This window comes from Biomphalaria glabrata, chromosome 1, assembly GCF_947242115.1.
Source record: "Biomphalaria glabrata chromosome 1, xgBioGlab47.1, whole genome shotgun sequence".
Taxonomy (NCBI): Eukaryota; Metazoa; Mollusca; class Gastropoda; family Planorbidae; genus Biomphalaria; species Biomphalaria glabrata.
Genome location: NC_074711.1, coordinates 85,091,860 through 85,111,034, shown reverse-complemented (window position 1 = coordinate 85,111,034; position 19,175 = coordinate 85,091,860). Strand labels below are relative to the sequence as shown.

Below are 19,175 nucleotides of genomic sequence, written 5' to 3'. Positions count from 1 at the left end.
ATCTAATTCTAAGCCTACCTGTCCTCACAATCATTATGTTAATTTTGATAATATATCGATATGCATGCACAGAGTGAACTCGTATATCTTTATAGGATGAAGCCTACTATTAGCACTGTCTACAGATTTCGGAAAATTTCTTAGATTTGTGATGTGTAGAGTTTGTGAAAGATGGACTCTTTATAAGAGAATATTATAAAATCTTTAACTATTTTCGGTGGTCCTACCAGCCATTATGTTACCGCCCCAAATGGCATTTGCCCGAATGCCCATATAGCCAGTCCACCCATTGATCAGAAACTAGCATAAGAACTATGTGTTTAATATAATTAACAACAATCATTGCCATTATGTAACATTTATGTTTAACACGAAACCAGGTAGAGTCCACCGTCATTTCATTCAACATAGGTGAACGGCATGAAGAATAATTTAAACAAGAAATAGTTTTTTACAGTGTGTCAACGAACCGTGTCAAAGGTCATCTGCCGTCTAGATGGTTGGGGAAAGTTTGGAAGTTCCCCTTTTTCGTTTGGGCAGGGTGGATGTATCTCCAGACCAGACCCGCAGGAAGTGGCGGCTGTTGCAGGCTTTGTCCAGACGTGTACATGTTGGCATAGGCGTCAAAGGGATGATGTTGTGGGCGAATACCTCCAGGCACGTGCAAGACAGGTGGCGCGCCTGGATGAGAGACATGCTGGCGGTTCTGGTGCCAATCCATCTTAGAATGTTTCAATAAATTCATTCTCTGGTAATCGTCAAGCCAACATGGCAAGTTGGCAAACTGAGGCATCGCGGCTTCAGCGTGTCTGTAGTAAGCCGGGACATTACCTGGATAGCCGAGAGGCATGGTCTTCGCGGAGTGTCTGGGGTCGTTGGTCAGGGCGTTGAAAGTAAGCATCTATTTAGAAACAAAAATGATTGCTTTAAAAAATATAACACGAAAACACAAACAAAAATAAAAACAAAACATGTTCGCTGAAATTAGGCTCTTCTTGCTTATATCTATCCCCAAAAACATAAACAGAAAAAAAAACCATATATATATGTATTCAGTGCTTTGCTTTTTTGTGACTGTACGCATCGGTACGCCGTACCGGGACCTTTTTCAATGTGGGGAAAAAATATTTCTTTTCATGTATTTTAATGTTTATTATTAATTTATTAGTAGATAAAAGCTAGGCACTGAGTACCGCCAAGGCATATGTAAGGAAAGAACTCCATTTTTACAAATATATCTTAGAAGAGTATAATTTTTTTTCCTCTTTCAATATCAAACAAAATAATTCATTACCAATAATCAATTGACTGATTGGTTAATAAATAACAGTGGGAAGTTTCAGCTTGATCCAAGAATGGGTGTGGGAGAAATAACGTGTTCAATTTTTTTTTACCAGACAGACAGACGGACATAAATAGTGAGTTGATATAAGTAAGCTTTGTAGAAAGTGAAATTAATTTATGATAACTAGTGGTTCATGTTGGCAGATGAATTAAATTGCCTGATTTCTAAATCTAGGCCAAATGTTAACTAGTAAGTTCTGAGTTCAGGATTACGACTAACAGACTTTCTCCAGTTCACGTCTGATATCCCAGAACTACACGATGCCACGAGGGTTAAGTCGATGTAAGTAATTGAAAGACATGGTACAAATGACGGACACACCAGTGACACACTCACCTCTTGTTGATGTCCAATAATAGAGCCATCACGCACTGAAGGATCGAACTCTCTGGGACAAAACGATGTAGCCGGCGAAACACCGAAGTGGTCATAGTTCTTTGCTTGACTCAGTCCACAGTTCATGGCCGCTACTGGGCTGTAGTTGGATTGCATTGTCACTGCAGGGTCTGTTACTGCAGAGCTTACGCCAGAGGCTGAAAGAGGGAAGTGTACTGCAGACATCGGTGGCAAAACGTTTCCATCTGCGCTGACCTCAATAGAGTTATCATCTCCCAAACTGCTGGCGGTGAAGGACTCGTCCAATCCTTGAGCTCCTTGACATCTAAGCTCAGGCGTTGAAGTTTCTCTTCGCGGGGGAGATAAAACGGCCTCTAAGATGGACGGCGGGTGCGATAGCCGGTTATGAAAGTTGGGGTACGCAGCGTTGGTTCGGAAGGATAATAATTTGAGGACGTTCTGGGCTGCCTTGCTCTCGGCCTGGGGATCGTTCAGACTCTCCTTTCGCTCGTTGTCTTTCTTCAGCTTCGTTCGACGATTCTGAAACCAAACTTTGACCTACAAAAGAGAAAACCAAAACTAGATCAATCTTTGTTATATTAAGAGAAACACTGTTTGACATCATTCGGAAATGCACATACAGTAAAGCTGGCAAAACAAAAGGTCCTCAGAAAGCCCAGTGCATCCCAACTTCCCCCTGGTCAATGAAACTGACAGGGGCGTAACTAGGAATTTTCATTTTGGGGTCAGGGGGCTTGACCTCCCTGGGACCCGGCATCTTGCGTAACATTTAATTGTTAATATAAAAAAACTCACTTGGCCCCCCCCCCTCAAGTAGGAGCCAGTGAGGATTTTCAAATTCTCCTCCCCCTCCCCCCACCCTAGCTAGACTTCCAAAGTGCAAAACCGAGAACATTAAATGGGTTTTGTCGTTGAAAACACTAAGCATATTTTTACAAAGCTTATATCAACTCCCTCTGTCAGCCTGGCAAAAAGTTAGTACACGTTATTTCTCCTACACCCAATCTCGGATCAAGCTGAAATTTTGCACAATTATTTCTTGCACCTGACAACACAAGACTCAACTAAAAAAAACAACAATTAGTTAATTACTAGTCAGATGTGGCGGTATAAGTTTAATTACTTCCCTTGAGTCTTCTGAACCCGTACTGAAACTTTTTTTTATGCATTTAAAAAACGATCATGTAAACATTCACAACGATACCCCCTTCTTCCCTCCCCCTTTGCCAACTGGCCTAGACAAGTGATAGGATCATAGTGCAATATGCTTATGAATTGATTTCGTTTAATAGGAATTGAGATATCAGATAAAGGTTGCTACATCTATATTACTATTAAGCATACAAGTTATTTTAAGTGATTACCTGTGTTTCCGAGAGACCCAAAGATTTGGCCAATCGTGTTCTGTCTTTCCCTACAATGTACTGGTTGCTGTTAAACTCTTCCTCGAGGTGCTGGAGCTGCCTGTTAGAAAACGTAGTCCTTTCCCTTTTCGGCCGGTCCAAGTCCAACGCTTTAGGGAAGACCAGCTCTTTGATGTTACCATTGGGCTCTAGATGAGAGGGGAGAAAAATAGTTCATTTCTAGACGATGTTTGGTTGTGAACGGTTTCGTTACTGTTCTGTGTGATGGAAGATATGGCATGGGAAGCTACCTAATTGAGAGGGGCTTGAGTTCGAATCCCCGGTGTAGACTAGGGATTTTTTTGGGGGGAGAATTGACTCGAGATGAATGTATTCGCTGAGCGCCTATACGCAGCAGGGAAACGTCTTGCAGACATTACTTCATAGCACATATTTTCACATAAGAAGTTGGACCAGTATACAAAAGCTCTAATCTATAGTATACTTACTTTCGAAATTGCTTAGGAGTTATGGTGATCATTTTGTGTAATGAAATAAAGTTTTTCTCAAGTGAGTTCGCTTTTAAGAAAAGACATTAAGCCTAAATACAATTAATTAAAAAATGCGAACCTCGTAGCAAGAAATTTAATTCACCTGTATTACTTGACTATGTAGAATTTTGTGTATTGTCTATCATTTTAATATAGGTAATTTACTGGCCGATCTATTCTTGAAAGCTGTTTTTGATTTCCTACTTCACAAAATCAGAAGATGGGCCTCGTAGGACTGCTAACTCTTATATCTGGAGCTCAATTTTTGTTTAATTATTGTACTACAATAATGTTTTCCCATTGAGCTGCTCTGATGTGGATAGAGAAAAAAAAAGTTAAGTTCTCATTTCAGACCTTGTGGTCTAAAGGGCAGATGATGTAAAGGTCATCTGTTTCTGTGGCCTACGGTTGCTGGCCAGCACAACGTGCCAACCACATTTACTTTTCCCCAACTAATGTCATGTATCCATTAGAGCTGGGTGGACTCAGAGGCGCCGGAAAATCCCAAAAATGAAAATCCTAGTCTTCACCAGATTCGAACCCGGAAGCCAAGTGCTTTACCGCTCAGCCACCGTGGATAGCATAAGACAACGATTTCATATGTGTGTTTTACAAAAACTGTTTGCACTATTTTGACAAAATCACTTCATTGATGTATATAGTCAAATCTGCTCGGCCTAGCTTAACCGTGACCTTCCTATTATAAACGACCCTTTAATTGAATGGTAGGTGTCAAACGTAAAAACCTAATCAAATTTCTTTTCAATCTCTCTTTATGATTCCGATACCAATATACATGTACATACTTGAATACACTTCTTAAATTAATTTGTTGACAACCCTTAGCTACATAGAGCCGTTCTTTTTTTCAAGCCGTTTGCACCCAGAAAAACGCGCCAATTGAAAGTGGCAAAATTTGTGCTGCCTTTTGAAGTCTCAGCCGTCGCGTGACGATCTTTTTAAAGCATGATGGAATGAACTCATGGACTGATTGTGCGATAGGATTGTGAAGAAATGCACGCGATCCTTGAGTAGCGGCTGTGTTTACCTTGTATGCCTCTTAAAATGGTGTCACTAGTGAGACTGTGAATTAGTCTCACTGCGACGACGTTTCACGTTCGCTTTTTTTGTGTGTGCGCGAGCGTCTCCCACTTCTGCTGCGCTTAGCAAGCCAAGCGGAGCATGATCCTGAATAGCTATTTAGCACCTCAGCGCAGCTCACGGGAGACCAGGTGATACCGCACAATTATAAATACAAGTGTAATGAACTTTAAATTGGAAGTTAGATTATTTTAATTCGAGTTAGTTTAGACTATATACAGTAGATCTAGTTAAACATAAGGAAAGTCAGGTGACTGAATGTACTATAACAAGTGATTTGATCGTATATTTAAAAATAAATAAATCAACTAGGGCAGTTGATATTAAAATTACAATTCGCATTTTGATTTTTTTTTTTAAATGGAGCCGTCCTTCACCTTGTCACCTCACTCTTGGACTTGTCTTACGTCAGAGCAATGTTTTGTCAATTGGTTCATGAAATCGTTCGCACCGCTATGAATCAAAGTAACTAAAGAAAAAGTGCACAGTGGACTTGTGTAAATCATAAAAGACGTAGGGAACATATGTCAATTTAGTATGCAACCGCTACTTGTATAAAAGTGGAGGATTTTATGTTTATTATTATTCGTAGAAAATGAGGTGAAAGCCTGGGGGATTAGCTATGGTCGGAACGATGTCGCCCACACAGCTATTCTTCCCTACCTACCCAGCTGATCTATCCAAACGACCGGCGAATAACTGATTCAGTGTGAAATCGCAGGTTCTGCCAGAATAAAGCACTGTGAGCTCCTAGCTGCCTCAATGTCACAGACTCCTGATTTTACCTCAGGGTTGACTCCCGAAGACTTTCCCATGTAGCCGCATGGAAGCAGATATTTGAATTTGTAGTTTACCTACTCCTGGTTGGGTAGCCAACCCCAAGTCTAACGAGCTCTTCCTGCCCAAAGTTTAGTTATTTAATGATTGGAATATCATTGAATGAAAGTAGCTAGCTCTGGAGAGTTAAGACATGGTTTGAGAATGCACGTGAATGTTCTTACAATGAGATGACCTTTGACCCACCTTTCACTATAAATGTCTGACAGTAACCTGGCCACTTTGTCTTGGCATTATCTTCGCCCGTTTCAATGTCCTCCATCTGAAATCAGAAATGTATAAATTAGTTTTACCGGTTGCACAGCACAGCTAATTAAAGCTTATTATGGAATCCCCTATGTTGAAAAATTAAAAAAACAACAACATAAAAACAAAAACATAAAAACATTAGGGCTTATCACGAGAACGTCTTGCAAACCAAACAAGAATATACAACTAAATTATATCATATAAGATAAGATAAGATATCTAGCCGGGTTAGGACAGTTTTAGAATATGCGTCATCTACTTATTTATAGGCATGTATCATATCAATATCTTTAGGCCTTTCTGAGTCCACCCACCTCTAATGGGTACTGGACATTAGTTGGGTAAAAGTAAAAGCGGTTAGTCGTTGTGCTGGCACCATGACACCCTCGTTAACCGTAGGTCACAGAAACAGATGACCTTGACATCATCTGACCTATAGACCACAAAGTCTGAGAGGGGAACTTTACTTTTATCATATCCGTGAAAGAACGAGGGAGGAAATCGCGCAAGATCGGACAGCTTGGAGACAGACTGTGAATACTGGTACGTACGTCGCCGAGAGCGAAAGAAACAACGCGACCTTGGCCTTGAGAATGAGAAAGAAAGCCGCACATCAGATAGCCCTAAAACACGAACTGTGGCAAACTTTGACGCTCCAGAATCGACTTTAGTCACACCAGACACTCAAGAAAGAGCCCAAAACCAGTGGTTTGTCTGAGTGCATCTATTGTCTCTGGAGACAAAAGAAAATCTTAATTGACCACCGGCGGACAATGGTTATGCCTTCGTTAGAAGTTCTGAAATTATGTATGTCACAGCTGGGGTTGTTTAAAAGTCTAGTCAATAAAAAAAATAGTTGGTATGTGTTGACACTAATAACCGCTTATGAATTCAGCTCAGAGATAACACTACATTGCTCCATAGGCGGTTTGAAAGAAAGAATTCAATCTAAAGGGCTTCACTCCTGATTTAGTAGCACAATCCTGCAAGCTGATTTTGTAGAGCATTAAGACAGTCAAGTAAGCTCTTGCAGATCTTCAAGAAAATAAAAGTTAATGTTTTGAAATTAAAGTTCAAAATACGGACCGCGGGCCACATGCGGCCCCCCAGAGCGTTTTATGCGGCCCGCCGACACCTACAGAACTGTAGTGTTCCACAGATTATATGTATAAAGATTCATATATTTAAAAAAAAAAATAGATACTTTTAATTATCTAAATAGTTTTTTAAACTTCTGTCTACAGAATAATTGAAACTGATGATAAAGAACCTAAAGAAAATATTCTCCATAATTCTTAAATGTTTTACGAAACAAAAAGGATTCTCATTGGCAATATGTCGAAGCATACTCTAGCTAACTTTTAATTCATAGTTACACTGTATTATAGTCACGTTTCTTTTTTTCCACACTCCACGTTAAGGAATTACAAGAAGAGTTAGCAAATTTTTTAAATCAATTAATAATTTTTTTAACTTGCTGTTGTCTTTTTATATTACAATAACCCACTAATATACAGTTGTACTTAATGTGCAGTATTCTACTTTTTACACTCGTGCATAATGTTCAGGAACTGTGGAACTAGCTTACTAGTTGTTACCCTTGTGACTGCTGTCAAATTACAGTCAGTCAAAATCGACCAGTAATTATACTTTAGTTTCCCCCCCACCCAAAATATAATGCTTGTTCACTGGATGAGACAATATATGTTCCGGAAGTTAAATGTCGGGACGAGCGAAACTTGCCCTTTTGGGGCATCCTCAGAGAATGCTGACCATGTCCTTCAATGGTGCATACTAAATCAGATACCCGAACAGGACTCTGGCCCCAAAGCCCTCCTAAAGAACCAAAACTATTCGGAGAACTGCCTGACCTGAAAAACATTGCGCAGTTCATCTTAGATATAGAATTACTGATCTGAACCCTCCAACATGTAAAATGAGAACAAAGAAGAAGAAGAACAGATGTATGTGTACACAAATAGTGTGAACAGCAGCAAAGTTTTTAAAAGTGTTGACATACAGCTTCTGGCACCTATAAGACTCCTGTGGAAGTACTGACTAGAAATTCTCTGTGCTCGGAGTTATGTCCTCTGGAGCTAAATCAGCTTCTGCGCTAAATGGTGAGCTAGTGGTATTGAAAACCGGTTATTGACGTCTTAAAATTTGCTTTTATAAATTGCAAAATTAGGGAATCTAAATAAGTGCTGTACTTTTAATCATTTCACTAGAAATAATTTCACCTTTCAGCAAGGGAAAATGACAAAGCCTGTTTTCTTTTGCTTGCTTGTAGAAATGGGAAGGCCTTGTTTGAAAAGATTTAACATCCATTTACATTTCATATGCAAGGGGCTCATTGCATTAGAGGATATGAAACCTGAAACCTGTCTTCCACTCTTCATTAGAAATATTGGTAACAAAGTCACAGTCAATGTCCTTCAAGTAACAACAATTTCTTCCTTGAGATTTTATATTATACTCGTTTACCTTGCCCATGATAAGATAGCGGATATATTGGATTAGTTTGTTCATAATCGGAACTACCTGTGGTTAATATAAATCTAGTCTAAATATGTTTTACCTTTATTACCTCTTTTAAACACGAAATTTTATGCAGCCTTGTGCAAACTTTTCTGTTTAAAGTTTATGGTGTGGGTATTTAAAAAAACCCACCATTTTACTCAGTCAAAGATCAATCTCCACCAGATGTCTTCCTTGCCATCTTGTTCCAAGCATACCCAGCATTCAACACAGTTCTTCATAGCATTTAATAAATACTGATCAGAGACTGTGTCTTGAATTGAGTGTATTGATGTATAGCCAATAAGCAGTCTTGGTTTGCTTAAATAATGACAGTTTCAATCATTTATATTTATATTATTTTTTTATATATTTGCATTTTTATAAGTGTTTCACTGTGAGCACATCTGACTTCGGTAAGTGCCGGAGGGCCGAATGAGGCCCGCGGAACGTATTTTGCCCACTATGGCCTAAGGTATAGAAGATATAGAAATAAAATTTTGGTCTTATGTAATATATAACAAAAAAAATTATGTAACAATTTTATAGTTTTGCATTTTCTAGCCTAAATATATATGGATAAAATAGTAGTTATTCAATAGGCTGGTGCGTACAAGTAGCAAAATCGGAAATTTCTAAAAGACGCAATGATAGATTAAAAAATATAACGCGATTTAGCTAGGTGACCAAATCAACGGACAAATAGAGGATGCTAGAGAGTTCATAGAGTAAGGACGTACTATGTTTACGGAGGACTTAGGTAACACTCAGTGGTATTTAAATAGTTGGCATTTTGGAAGACCTACGTCTCCCTTAAATAAGTTCTTTTTGTTTGGTATTTGTCTACAGCTAAATTTACCTAAGGCAGCGATTCTCAAACTTTTTATTTCCGCGACCCCATTTTGCAATTTCTCACTATGTGTTGTCTCTAATGTTATAGAGATCTATTTTCATGGGTGGTTTCATTATAAGAACATAATCTACAATAACATGACGGCATATAACTGGGTAATAAACGGGTGTTCTATTTTATACCGTGGGTAAATTTTCGCCATAGAAACAATACTTACGATTTTTGCAATAGCGCAACGATACTTTTCGCCGCGCCGTTTGATGGACAGTAATTGAAACTTTTACAAATGTTTTGCTGCTGCGACGAATACCATGCTAGAAAGGATTCTGATCTATTTTTTGTCTTATCAGCCTACCGTAAATGCCAATGATAGTAAAAAAAATAGTAACTACCACTGCAATTTTGTTTTTACAATGTTTCTTTTTAGACGAAAAAATACTTTGTTCATATGGGTCTTAGGCAACCCCTGGAAAATCGTCATTCGACCCCCAAAAGGGCCGCGACCTACAGGTTGAGAACCCCTGGCATAAGGTAATATACTAGAATCAACACAAATAGAGCATGCAGAACACTATGTAATCAACATCCATCGTACCGGAGCTGCTGCACAGAGCACAGTATTAAAAAAAAACACTATTCAAAAAGTGGATGGATTTTAGAAGTGTTATTATTTACTACTGGTCTACGTATAGAACATTTTAATTTGATGTTAAAGCAACTTTTTAAAATACATATTTTGTAATACACATTCACACTATATAAAAAATGTCCGGTGTTCCTTCAGAGTTGAAGATAATGGCTGTGGATGTGGAAGGCTGCCTGGTTCGTGCAGTTTGCGCTCTGGACTGTCGTTCAAATTTATCGATGGTCTCGGGTTCACACCCTGCCCGCTCCCATCCCCCGTCGTCCTGCGGGAGGTTTGGACTAGGAAGTAAACTATCTTCAACTCTGAAGGAACATCCGAAACATGGAAACATGGGAAGCTTGGTCGAGAGACAAATGCGCTTGAACTTGGCTTGGCTTGTCTTCCTAGAAGGGGGCTCGAGGTTCGACACCCGACTCGGGCAGAGTTGTGTTTACTGAGCGCCAACCAACTCCTAGATACCCCCCCCACTGGTCCACAAATGAGATTGGACCAAAAGCGCTCTGAGCATGCTATAAGCATGAAAGTAGCGCTATATAAAAGCTATAATAATAATACTTCCTGTTCCAAACATCAAAGTCTCAAAATCTACATATTTATTAGACTGCTTTAATATATAGAATATTTTTATAGTGCAAAGCCTTTAGTGCACTGGACGACGAAAATAAATATAATCGTGATTATATTTGAAGCGATAATCTTTCAATTGCAATAGTAATTTATAAGTCAATCCATGGTTACATAATGCTCCTTCTTCCCTAGTGCTATTAGAGCATGGAATGGGCTGCCTGAGCTAGCCAGGAAAACCAGTGACTTGGCGGAGTTTAGGTCGTTGGTTAATATGCATGACGCGTAGGACGTAATCATCTTCTTATTTGAAGTAACGTCTGTATAATATAAGATAAGATAATCAAGACAGACTAACCATGAAAAAAAAGCAGACGACAAAATGTGGCTCATGTGTACAAACGACGTCACACCAAATCACCAACCATAGTAACCACGGAGTGACTTATAAATTACTATTGCAATTGAAAGATTATCACCAAAAGCGCTCTGAGCATGCTATAAGCATGAAAGTAGCGCTATATAAAAGCTATAATAATAATAATGTATCTCGGTCGGCCGATGATGATGGTTCGGGAAGGATCGACGTCGCGAACAAAGCTCAGGAGCGTCACGAGGGATGTAGTCATCTGACCACCCAGAATGGTCGAGCGACGTTCTGTCCGGTTCTAGAAGGCCAGCTGGGACCCTTTATAAAGAGCGAATATATATATATATATCCCGATCTACAGTTCGTTACAACGGCTCAGTACAAGTCCGAGACGAGACAGAGAGAGACCAGTGCAAGAGTTGATACGGCGTAGAGATATTTGTACAGTCTTGTGTTACGTGCTGCCAATTGTACAGTATTGGCTGTTATTTATTGACATTAAACTATTACGTTACTTTGAAGCCCAGAGTTGTCAAGTTCTTTAAGTTGGTGGTGTCGTTTAGTGCAAATTGCAGCGAGCCTGGATAGGGAGATTCGTAACAGTATTTTAATCCTCATATGATTTGAAAAATGGAATATTTTCTAAACGTGCGTTACTTTTGGTCATACCAAACACCAAGCTGTGCAGTGGATGGCGTTGAAATGAAATACAAAGATATACTCTCAAGGAAAGGGAAATCGACCACCATGACTGGGGAAATAACTCATGATTGTTCCTTATAGTCCGGAGCATCAAGTGTCTGTGTTTCAAGTCAAGAGACAAAGAAAAAAGCAAAGGAAAAATAGTTGCCAAAAATAGTGGAGCCAAACCAAAAAATTACTAGCCAAAAGAGTTGGTGTCAATGAAGAAATTATTGCAAAAAGACTTGGTGCCAAAGGAAAAATATTAGCAAAAAGACTTGGTGTCAATGAAAAAATTATTGCAAAAAGACTTGGAGCCAAAGGAAAAATATTTGCCAAAAATCGTTAAGCCAAACCAAAAATTACTAGCCAAAAGAGTTGGTGTCAATAAAAAAATTAAAGCAAAAAGACTTGGAGCCAAAGGAAAAATATTAGCAAAAAGACTTGGTGCCAAAGGAAAAATATTAGCAAAAAGACTTGGAGCCAAAGGAAAAATATTAGCAAAAAGACTTGGTGCCAAAGGAAAAATAATAGCATAAAGACTTGGTGCCAAAGGAAAAATAATAGCAAAAAGACTTGGTGCCAAAGGAAAAATATTAGCAAAAAGACTTGGTGCCAAAGGAAAAATATTAGCAAAAAGATTTGGTGCCAAAGGAAAAATATTAGCAAAAAGACTTGGTGCCAAAGGAAAAATATTAGCAAAAAGACTTGGTGCCAAAGGAAAAATATTAGCAAAAAGACTTGGTGCCAAAGGAAAAATATTAGCAAAAAGACTTGGAGCCAAAGGAAAAATATTAGCAAAAAGACTTGGAGCCAAAGGAAGAATATTAGCAAAAAGACTTGGTGCCAAAGGAAAAATATTAGCAAAAAGACTTGGTGCCAAAGGAAAAATATTAGCAAAAAGACTTGGTGCCAAAGGAAAAATATTAGCAAAAAGACTTGAAGACAAAGGAAAAATATTAGCAAAAAGACTTGAAGCCAAAAGAAAAATATTAGCAAAAAGACTTGAAGCCAAAAGAAAAATATTAGCAAAAAGACTTGAAGCCAAAGGAAAAATATTAGCAAAAAGACTTGAAGCCAAAAGAAAAATATTAGCAAAAAGACTTGAAGCCAAAAGAAAAATATTAGCAAAAAGACTTGAAGCCAAAGGAAAAATATTAGCAAAAAGACTTGAAGCCAAAAGAAAAGTATTAGCAAAAAGACTTGAAGACAAAGGAAAAATATTAACCAAAAGACTTGGAGCCAAGGAAGAACGATAGACACAAACTACCAATATCATCTACATGATCATAGGTCATAGGTCATAGGTCATGTACTCATCAACGACCCTGGAAAAGGATTTAATCTCCTTTTTTAAACAAAGCATTTGTTCTTTTGAGTACAATAGATTCACAATATGTTCACGCGCTGGGCTACTGATGTACCAAGAGGAGGACAGGTGGAACGGAGAACCCCCTTGCCCATGAGGTAGCATTAGAGTAGGCATTGAAACACTAAATAAAATTTCATATATTCCTATCGCTACATTTGCTAACTTTTGTTTATATTAGATGTATCTTTTCTATTACTTAATGATGTACATAAATACACTGTTGGGAGATGGGGGATTCTGGCACCGACAGGCCTTGCTGTCTAGGGCGTCTGGCACCCTAGCTACGCCGCTGACAATACGTATAATGTGTATGATGTGCATTAATGCGCGGGTAGGAAAAGACAGTGGAGTCTCGATAGTCGAGCTGATTGGGATTAAGTTGGGTCACTTGGGATAAACTAATGTTTCGAATTAAATGAAATTATTACAAAAATTCATATAATTATGAAATACAACGAGTAATGAAATAAAGTGATATAGTGATAAGCAGAGTTTATTTTATTCCATCTCTCTGACACCAATTTTATGTATGAAATGCGTGACTAAAAAGGGAAATGTTTCTTATACAGCGGCGAGGTAACCATTGGCGCCCTATCACGTGATCTTATAGATAAAACAACGAAAAGAACTGTCACGTGACAACCATCATGAATTAAAACATGAGATCGTAAACTATATAGAAGAGATAGAAGACACCACGTGTCTAAAAGTTGTTTGTTTACGATTGGTGAATGAGGTCCATTACCGTACCAGATATTAAAATACAAGTATCGTAGTGTTGCATCCATGTTAATTATCGCACATCTTAGAATAATTTTAACATAATTTTCCTGGATCCATTTTCTTGCCTTTAATGTACCGCTGCGCTACGAGTGGACAGGCCTGTCACTGAAGGAGATTTTACTTTAATCAAACGAACGAGAGGAAGACAGTTGGCAGATCATGTGTGGTGCCTCAATGGTTACATTGAATAAAGCGGTGGTCCCCAACTTTTCCTTAATAACGGGACATTTCACCCATTCTGAGATATAGCGGAACGCTTTACTTATTATTATTTTCCTTTATTGACGTGGTGGCCTACAAGTTATTATTTCGTTTATTTATTTCAGTAGTTCGTGGAACACCTTTACAGGCATTGCGGATTTTTTTTTAAATAGGAAACCTCCGAATTTGCGCTATTCAATTTTAGCATTATCATCATAGGAATCCTTGGGCCTCTATTCTTTGCCTCTTTTTTGGGCTTTATGTGCCTCTTTCGGATTACTGTTTGAGATACACTTATATATTTTACAGACAACAATATGTGTTAATTTATCGTTTATTTAGCAAAACATTTTTGTAACTAAATGATAGTTTTATTTATTTAGTTATTTATGTCAATGTATAGGTTTATGGAAACATTTATAGCAGTCTTGTCAAGTTCATTAAGGTGTATGGGCCACATAAAACACTTACTATGACCTGAGGGGCCGCAGCCAAAAAATCAGTTTCAAAACAGCCAACTAGTTTTATGTAAATTAGAAACAATACAGAAAAGGTGAAAGCATTCAAAGAAATAGCGTTAACTAGAAACACGGTTAGCAGACAGAATAAATGACATGTCAGTCAGATTGCGTGAACTATTAAAGAACAAAATAGCTGATTTTGAATTCTTTTCATTGGCTCTCGATAAATCAATTGTTTTAACGGGTGTAGCACAGTTGGTTATATTCATAAGAGCCTTTGACAGGAATTTTGAGATACATGAGGAACTGCTTGAACTCTGTTCTATGCATAACATCACAACAAGCGAGGATGTTTTTGAGAAATTAGAGGAGGTGATATTGCAGTACAATTTATCTTTGGTAAAGTTTCACTAGTCTAGCAACGGATGGGGTACCAACCATGTTTGGGGTAAGAAATGCAAAAATTAGAGAGACTGATGCTAATTATAAATTTGCTAATTTTCAGAGCTTCATTCAGCAAGAAGCATTCTGCACAAAGCAATTAAAGTTCCAACATGTCATGAGACCGTTTTCAGTCGTGCCCGTGGCTTAAATCATCGCCAATATTCAATGTTTCTGACTGACATTGGACAAGAAGTTTGCTGGCTCTCCTGTCATAAAGTATTGAAGATATTTTTTGCACAGCGTGAGGAAATTGTATTGTTTCTGAACATGAATGGTGAACCAGTTGAACATTCCCAAACTGACGAATGGGTTCATGATTTGGCATTTGCAGTTGATCTCACTGGTCACCTGCAAGACTTGAATTTGAAACTTCAAAGTAAAGACAAAATTGTCACAATTGCGTGTGATCATGTGAAGTGCTTTCAAGCAAAATTACGACTGTGGATAAACCAAATAGGGAAATAGAAAAATCTTGTTCACTTCTCAACGTGTCAGGAACTAAAAAGATTAAGTATGGCTACAACATTTGGTATATATGTCTCACACCTGGAATCGTTAGCAGATGCTCTCAATGACCGTTTTCGTGACTTCGTTTCATACGAGCAAGAATTTTCGTTGCTTGTATCTCCATTTGCTTCTGAAAATGCTGCTGGTAATGTTAAACTAGAGCTGATAAAATAGCAGTCAGATATAGAATTGGCTGTGCCAAAATTGTACAGTTATTTACCCTGAGCGGTATGTTGAATTGCGGAAATTTGCAGCCAGAATTCTAGCTATGTTTGCAAGCATTGATCACTGTAAGCAGTTCTTTTTCATAATAAAAGCTACAAAAACACCTCACAGTTCGAGATTATCTGATCAAAATTTGTCGTCTGTGATGAAAGTGTCAGTGGCAAACAAACTTCAACCTGACATTAATAAACTTGTATCCCAGAAAAGATGTCAAGCATCAGGACATAGATAATAATGCATAATCATAGTAATTTTTGTATTACCGAATAATGCTACACATTTAGCTAAGAGATAGGTATGTCATTAAATATTGTATTTTATTGTATTGTTTCTAATTTACATAAAAGTAGTTGGCTATTTTGCAACTGATTTTTTGCTGCGGCCCCTCTTATCTTATCTTATATAATATAGACGTTACTTCAAAAAAGAAGATGATTACGTCCTACGCGTCATGCATTTAGTCATGCATATTAACCAATGACTTAAATTCTGCCAAGTCACTGGTTTTCCTGGCTAGCTCAGGCAACCCATTCCATGCTCTAATAGCACTAGGGAAGAAGGAGTATTTGTACAAATTTGTCCTAGCATATGGGACGAGGAATGTGCCTTTATCTTTGTGTCTTTCAGAGTATTTTATTAAATTTTGTTTTTGTATTTGAAGATTATGGTTCAGTGTTTTATGTATGATTGCTACTTTACTTTTGAGCCTTCTGTCCTGAAGGCTTTCTAAATTTAGTGATTTTACTAAAGGTGTTACTCTAGTCAAATGTGAATATTCGTTTGTTATGAATCTCACTGCTCTATTTTGTGTCTGTTCCAGTTTCTTAATGTTTTCTTGAGTTGAGGGGTCCCAAACGGAGGATGCATATTCTATTATTGGCCTCAGGTCATTGTAAGTTTTTTAATTGGCCAATACACCTTAATGAGTCTGACATGCCTGTATTAGTGTTAGTTGATTTATTTCCCTGTGAACTGTAGTTAGAATTTTATTTCCAACGCCAAACTCCCACATTTCCTCTGATGCACACACTGAATGTGTGGTTTTGTTCTAACTAGGTCTTCTGTACTAAAAGTAGATCCACAACCTGTCTATAATATAAAATATTCCCTGTTCTTTGACACATCATGGTTCGTTCCGACCTAATACGCATCAAGCAACAAGAAAGGAATGCTATCTTTTAACTCTAGTTCTCACTACTAAATCGTGTTAGAATGATTGCATTGATATCTGTGTTTAAACGTATGTATTGGCATTAGAATTTCTTGTATTCCCTAAATGTCTTTGTAATTCAAACTTACATATTTAGAAACATTATATAGATAAAATCTCAAGCTCAGTACAATCAGTACTGTATATAGACTTGAAAAGACCATAACCTAATTGAAATATGGGACCCTTTAGAAGTCCCTTTTTTTTTTCAAAATGGCTCTGCACTGTGGCGACATGCAATTTGTGCTCACATCTACAATATTTTAAGTTTCAATATCACTGCCTGGTATGGCAATCTGAGCATTAAAAATAAAAATAAACTTTCTAGAATCCTAAATGCTGCTGGTAAAATCATTGGCAAAAAATAAACCCCATTTGGGCAGCTGTTTGAGACAAACATCTATAAACAAGCTAACAAGATCCTAGAAAATCTCAAAGCTCTAGTTTGCGTCTGCTCCAGTTTCTTTAAGTTTTCTTAATTAGAGGGTTCCTTAACAGACTAAACAAACACTAAACAATATCTGTCTCTCTCTCTCACTCTCTCTTTCTTTCTCTATTTAATACACATTAAAATGTATGTAAAGTTAACATCTAGTAAAATAAAATAGACAAGAAAACAATGCTATTACCTGCCTGTCTTTAACTCAGTCCGCAAAATTTAATTAATCCAGATTAAAGATTATTTTGTTCAGTTCTTAATCACTTTCTTTAACATTAATTTGCAATAATTGACATTCACACATATTTTTTTTTTACTTGTACAAATTATAAAGTTTTTATGTTGAAAGAAAATATTTTTTTGTATTAATGAAAAAAAAAAAAAAAAAAGAAAACGGGTTTCGTTGATGGGTGGGGCTTAGCTAGTTGACAGGCCTAAAGGCTCCACCTTTCGGTTTCTAGACACCTTTGTTTCCCGCCACTTGTTTTGGAAAGTTGAGTGTTCTTTCTGCTCGTCGTCTGCTGAGCGATGCGCGAGGTGACAGGGGCAGAGAGTACTTTGTGAAATTGACCGTGCATAAAACGTTTCATTTTGTTTAGAGGCTATACAACACGAGTTCATTCATAAAGACAGCAGTTCACCGCGTCATTTGGCCTACCCAGATCGAGGTTGGAGCGACGGTCTTCTAGTCTAGATCTAGATTTTTTTAAATCGAAGATTTGTCAGAAACTTCCCTGCGGACAAAGTAAAAAAAAAAAAAAACATTCTTAATTTCTTTAAGCCTTGTTTATGTAAGACTTATTTCTGTAAGCCTTGTTTATGTATGTCCTGTCTATTGCAAGTCTTGTATATGTATGTCCTGTCTATGTAAGCCTTGTTTCTGTATGTCCTGTCTATGTAAGCCTTATGTATCACTCGATCACAGCTACCATCTCTTAATTTTTCATGAAAGATTTCTTTCCAAAACACACACGATTCTTAAAGACAACTGGCACCCATTAAACCACTGTTACATCAGATATTAAGTGGTCGTCTCCTTTCCATTAGGACTAAAACAGAAAGATTTTAAAACTCCTTCATCCCACTTTCGGTCAGTGTTACAAGGTCATCTGTCGTAATCGAGAAGTACATAGAAGTCTTATTCATAAAGCGCTGGTTGTGAGTGTTTATGTGTTTCGTGTGTGAATGTTGTTCGTATTAGCATCTATATTGTTTTTATTATAGTAGGCCTATTTACGCTGATGTAGGCCTAGTCAAATTTCCATTTGATTGGACCATTTAAAAATTATCTTATCTTATCCTGTCTTATCCTAGATAATAAAACTGACTTGCGAATTGCCAAGGCCAGTGCATCCTAGTATCACAAAAGTAGGGATCTCTCGGGGCTAACACCCATCCGACGTTGTGTACGCCTTTGAAACGTAGACAGCATATAGAAGTCTTGATACTGATACTCAGTAATAACCCCCCTCAAAAAAAGTATTAGTTTACTTGAGTCCCGGAAAATGGCCAGCTCCTCTACCACCGAAGCGAAAGCCACCTTAACCTGCGATATTTTGTGGATGGGAGTGTCTCTCCAAAATAGGGCTCCACAGCCAAGTGAAAAAGTGTTCGAGATGAACCAGAGTCGTCCTACGACTGAAGGAGGCCAATAATAAAGTGAGTCCCAGAACACTGAGTTCTAACGGTCAATAATAAATGAGAAATAACAATCAATTGAATAATTAATTATGTGATTTTCCTGTAATTTTAATAAAATGTTATGTAGCATTGGATGTGGCAAAATATGTAGGTCACAGCTGGGGCTGCGCAGCCACGGGAAATACTGTATTCCTCACTAATCTTCGGACTTGAAGACAAGCCATATATATATATATATGTAGCACGAGTTAAAGTGAACAATTTCAGCTCCACAAGATAATGAAAAGTTTCCAAAATAAATGGTTCAAAATAGGGACTCAGGTGTGAAACAGAGAGTAAAGTGTGAAACAGACTCAAGTGTGAGCTTCTTTTTATTCTCCTTTGTTCTTATTTTTTTATGTTGGAGCGTTCAGATGACTAGACCAATATACTGGGCCGGTCCTAACAATGGCGGGGCCCAATGCGAAACGGATTGCGC

General features: G+C 37.8%; 1 protein-coding gene across 1 annotated transcript; it reads right to left on the bottom strand.

Moving 5' to 3' along the window:
• Positions 1-438: 438 nt before the first annotated feature.
• Positions 439-17,358, bottom strand: LOC106079502 (uncharacterized). Its single transcript, XM_013240673.2, has 5 exons — positions 17,247-17,358; positions 5,721-5,796; positions 3,067-3,254; positions 1,682-2,239; positions 439-901 (listed from the first exon to the last, which is right to left on the bottom strand). The coding sequence occupies exons 2-5, from the start codon at positions 5,794-5,796 to the stop codon at positions 482-484; spliced, it is 1,242 nt and encodes a 413-aa protein (XP_013096127.2). The 5' UTR covers positions 17,247-17,358; the 3' UTR covers positions 439-481.
• Between the last annotated feature and the right edge of the window lie 1,817 nt (positions 17,359-19,175).

Excerpts from the sequence above, each read along its gene's own strand:
- LOC106079502 (XM_013240673.2), bottom strand. The coding sequence starts at position 5,796 with ATGGAGGACATTGAAACGGGCGAAGATAATGCCAAGACAAAGTGGCCA. Across the intron at positions 3,255-5,720 it reads TCAGACATTTATAGTGAAAG|AGCCCAATGGTAACATCAAA; the intron begins GTGGGTCAAAGG and ends CCTCTCATCTAG. Across the intron at positions 2,240-3,066 it reads TGGGTCTCTCGGAAACACAG|GTCAAAGTTTGGTTTCAGAA; the intron begins GTAATCACTTAA and ends TCTCTTTTGTAG.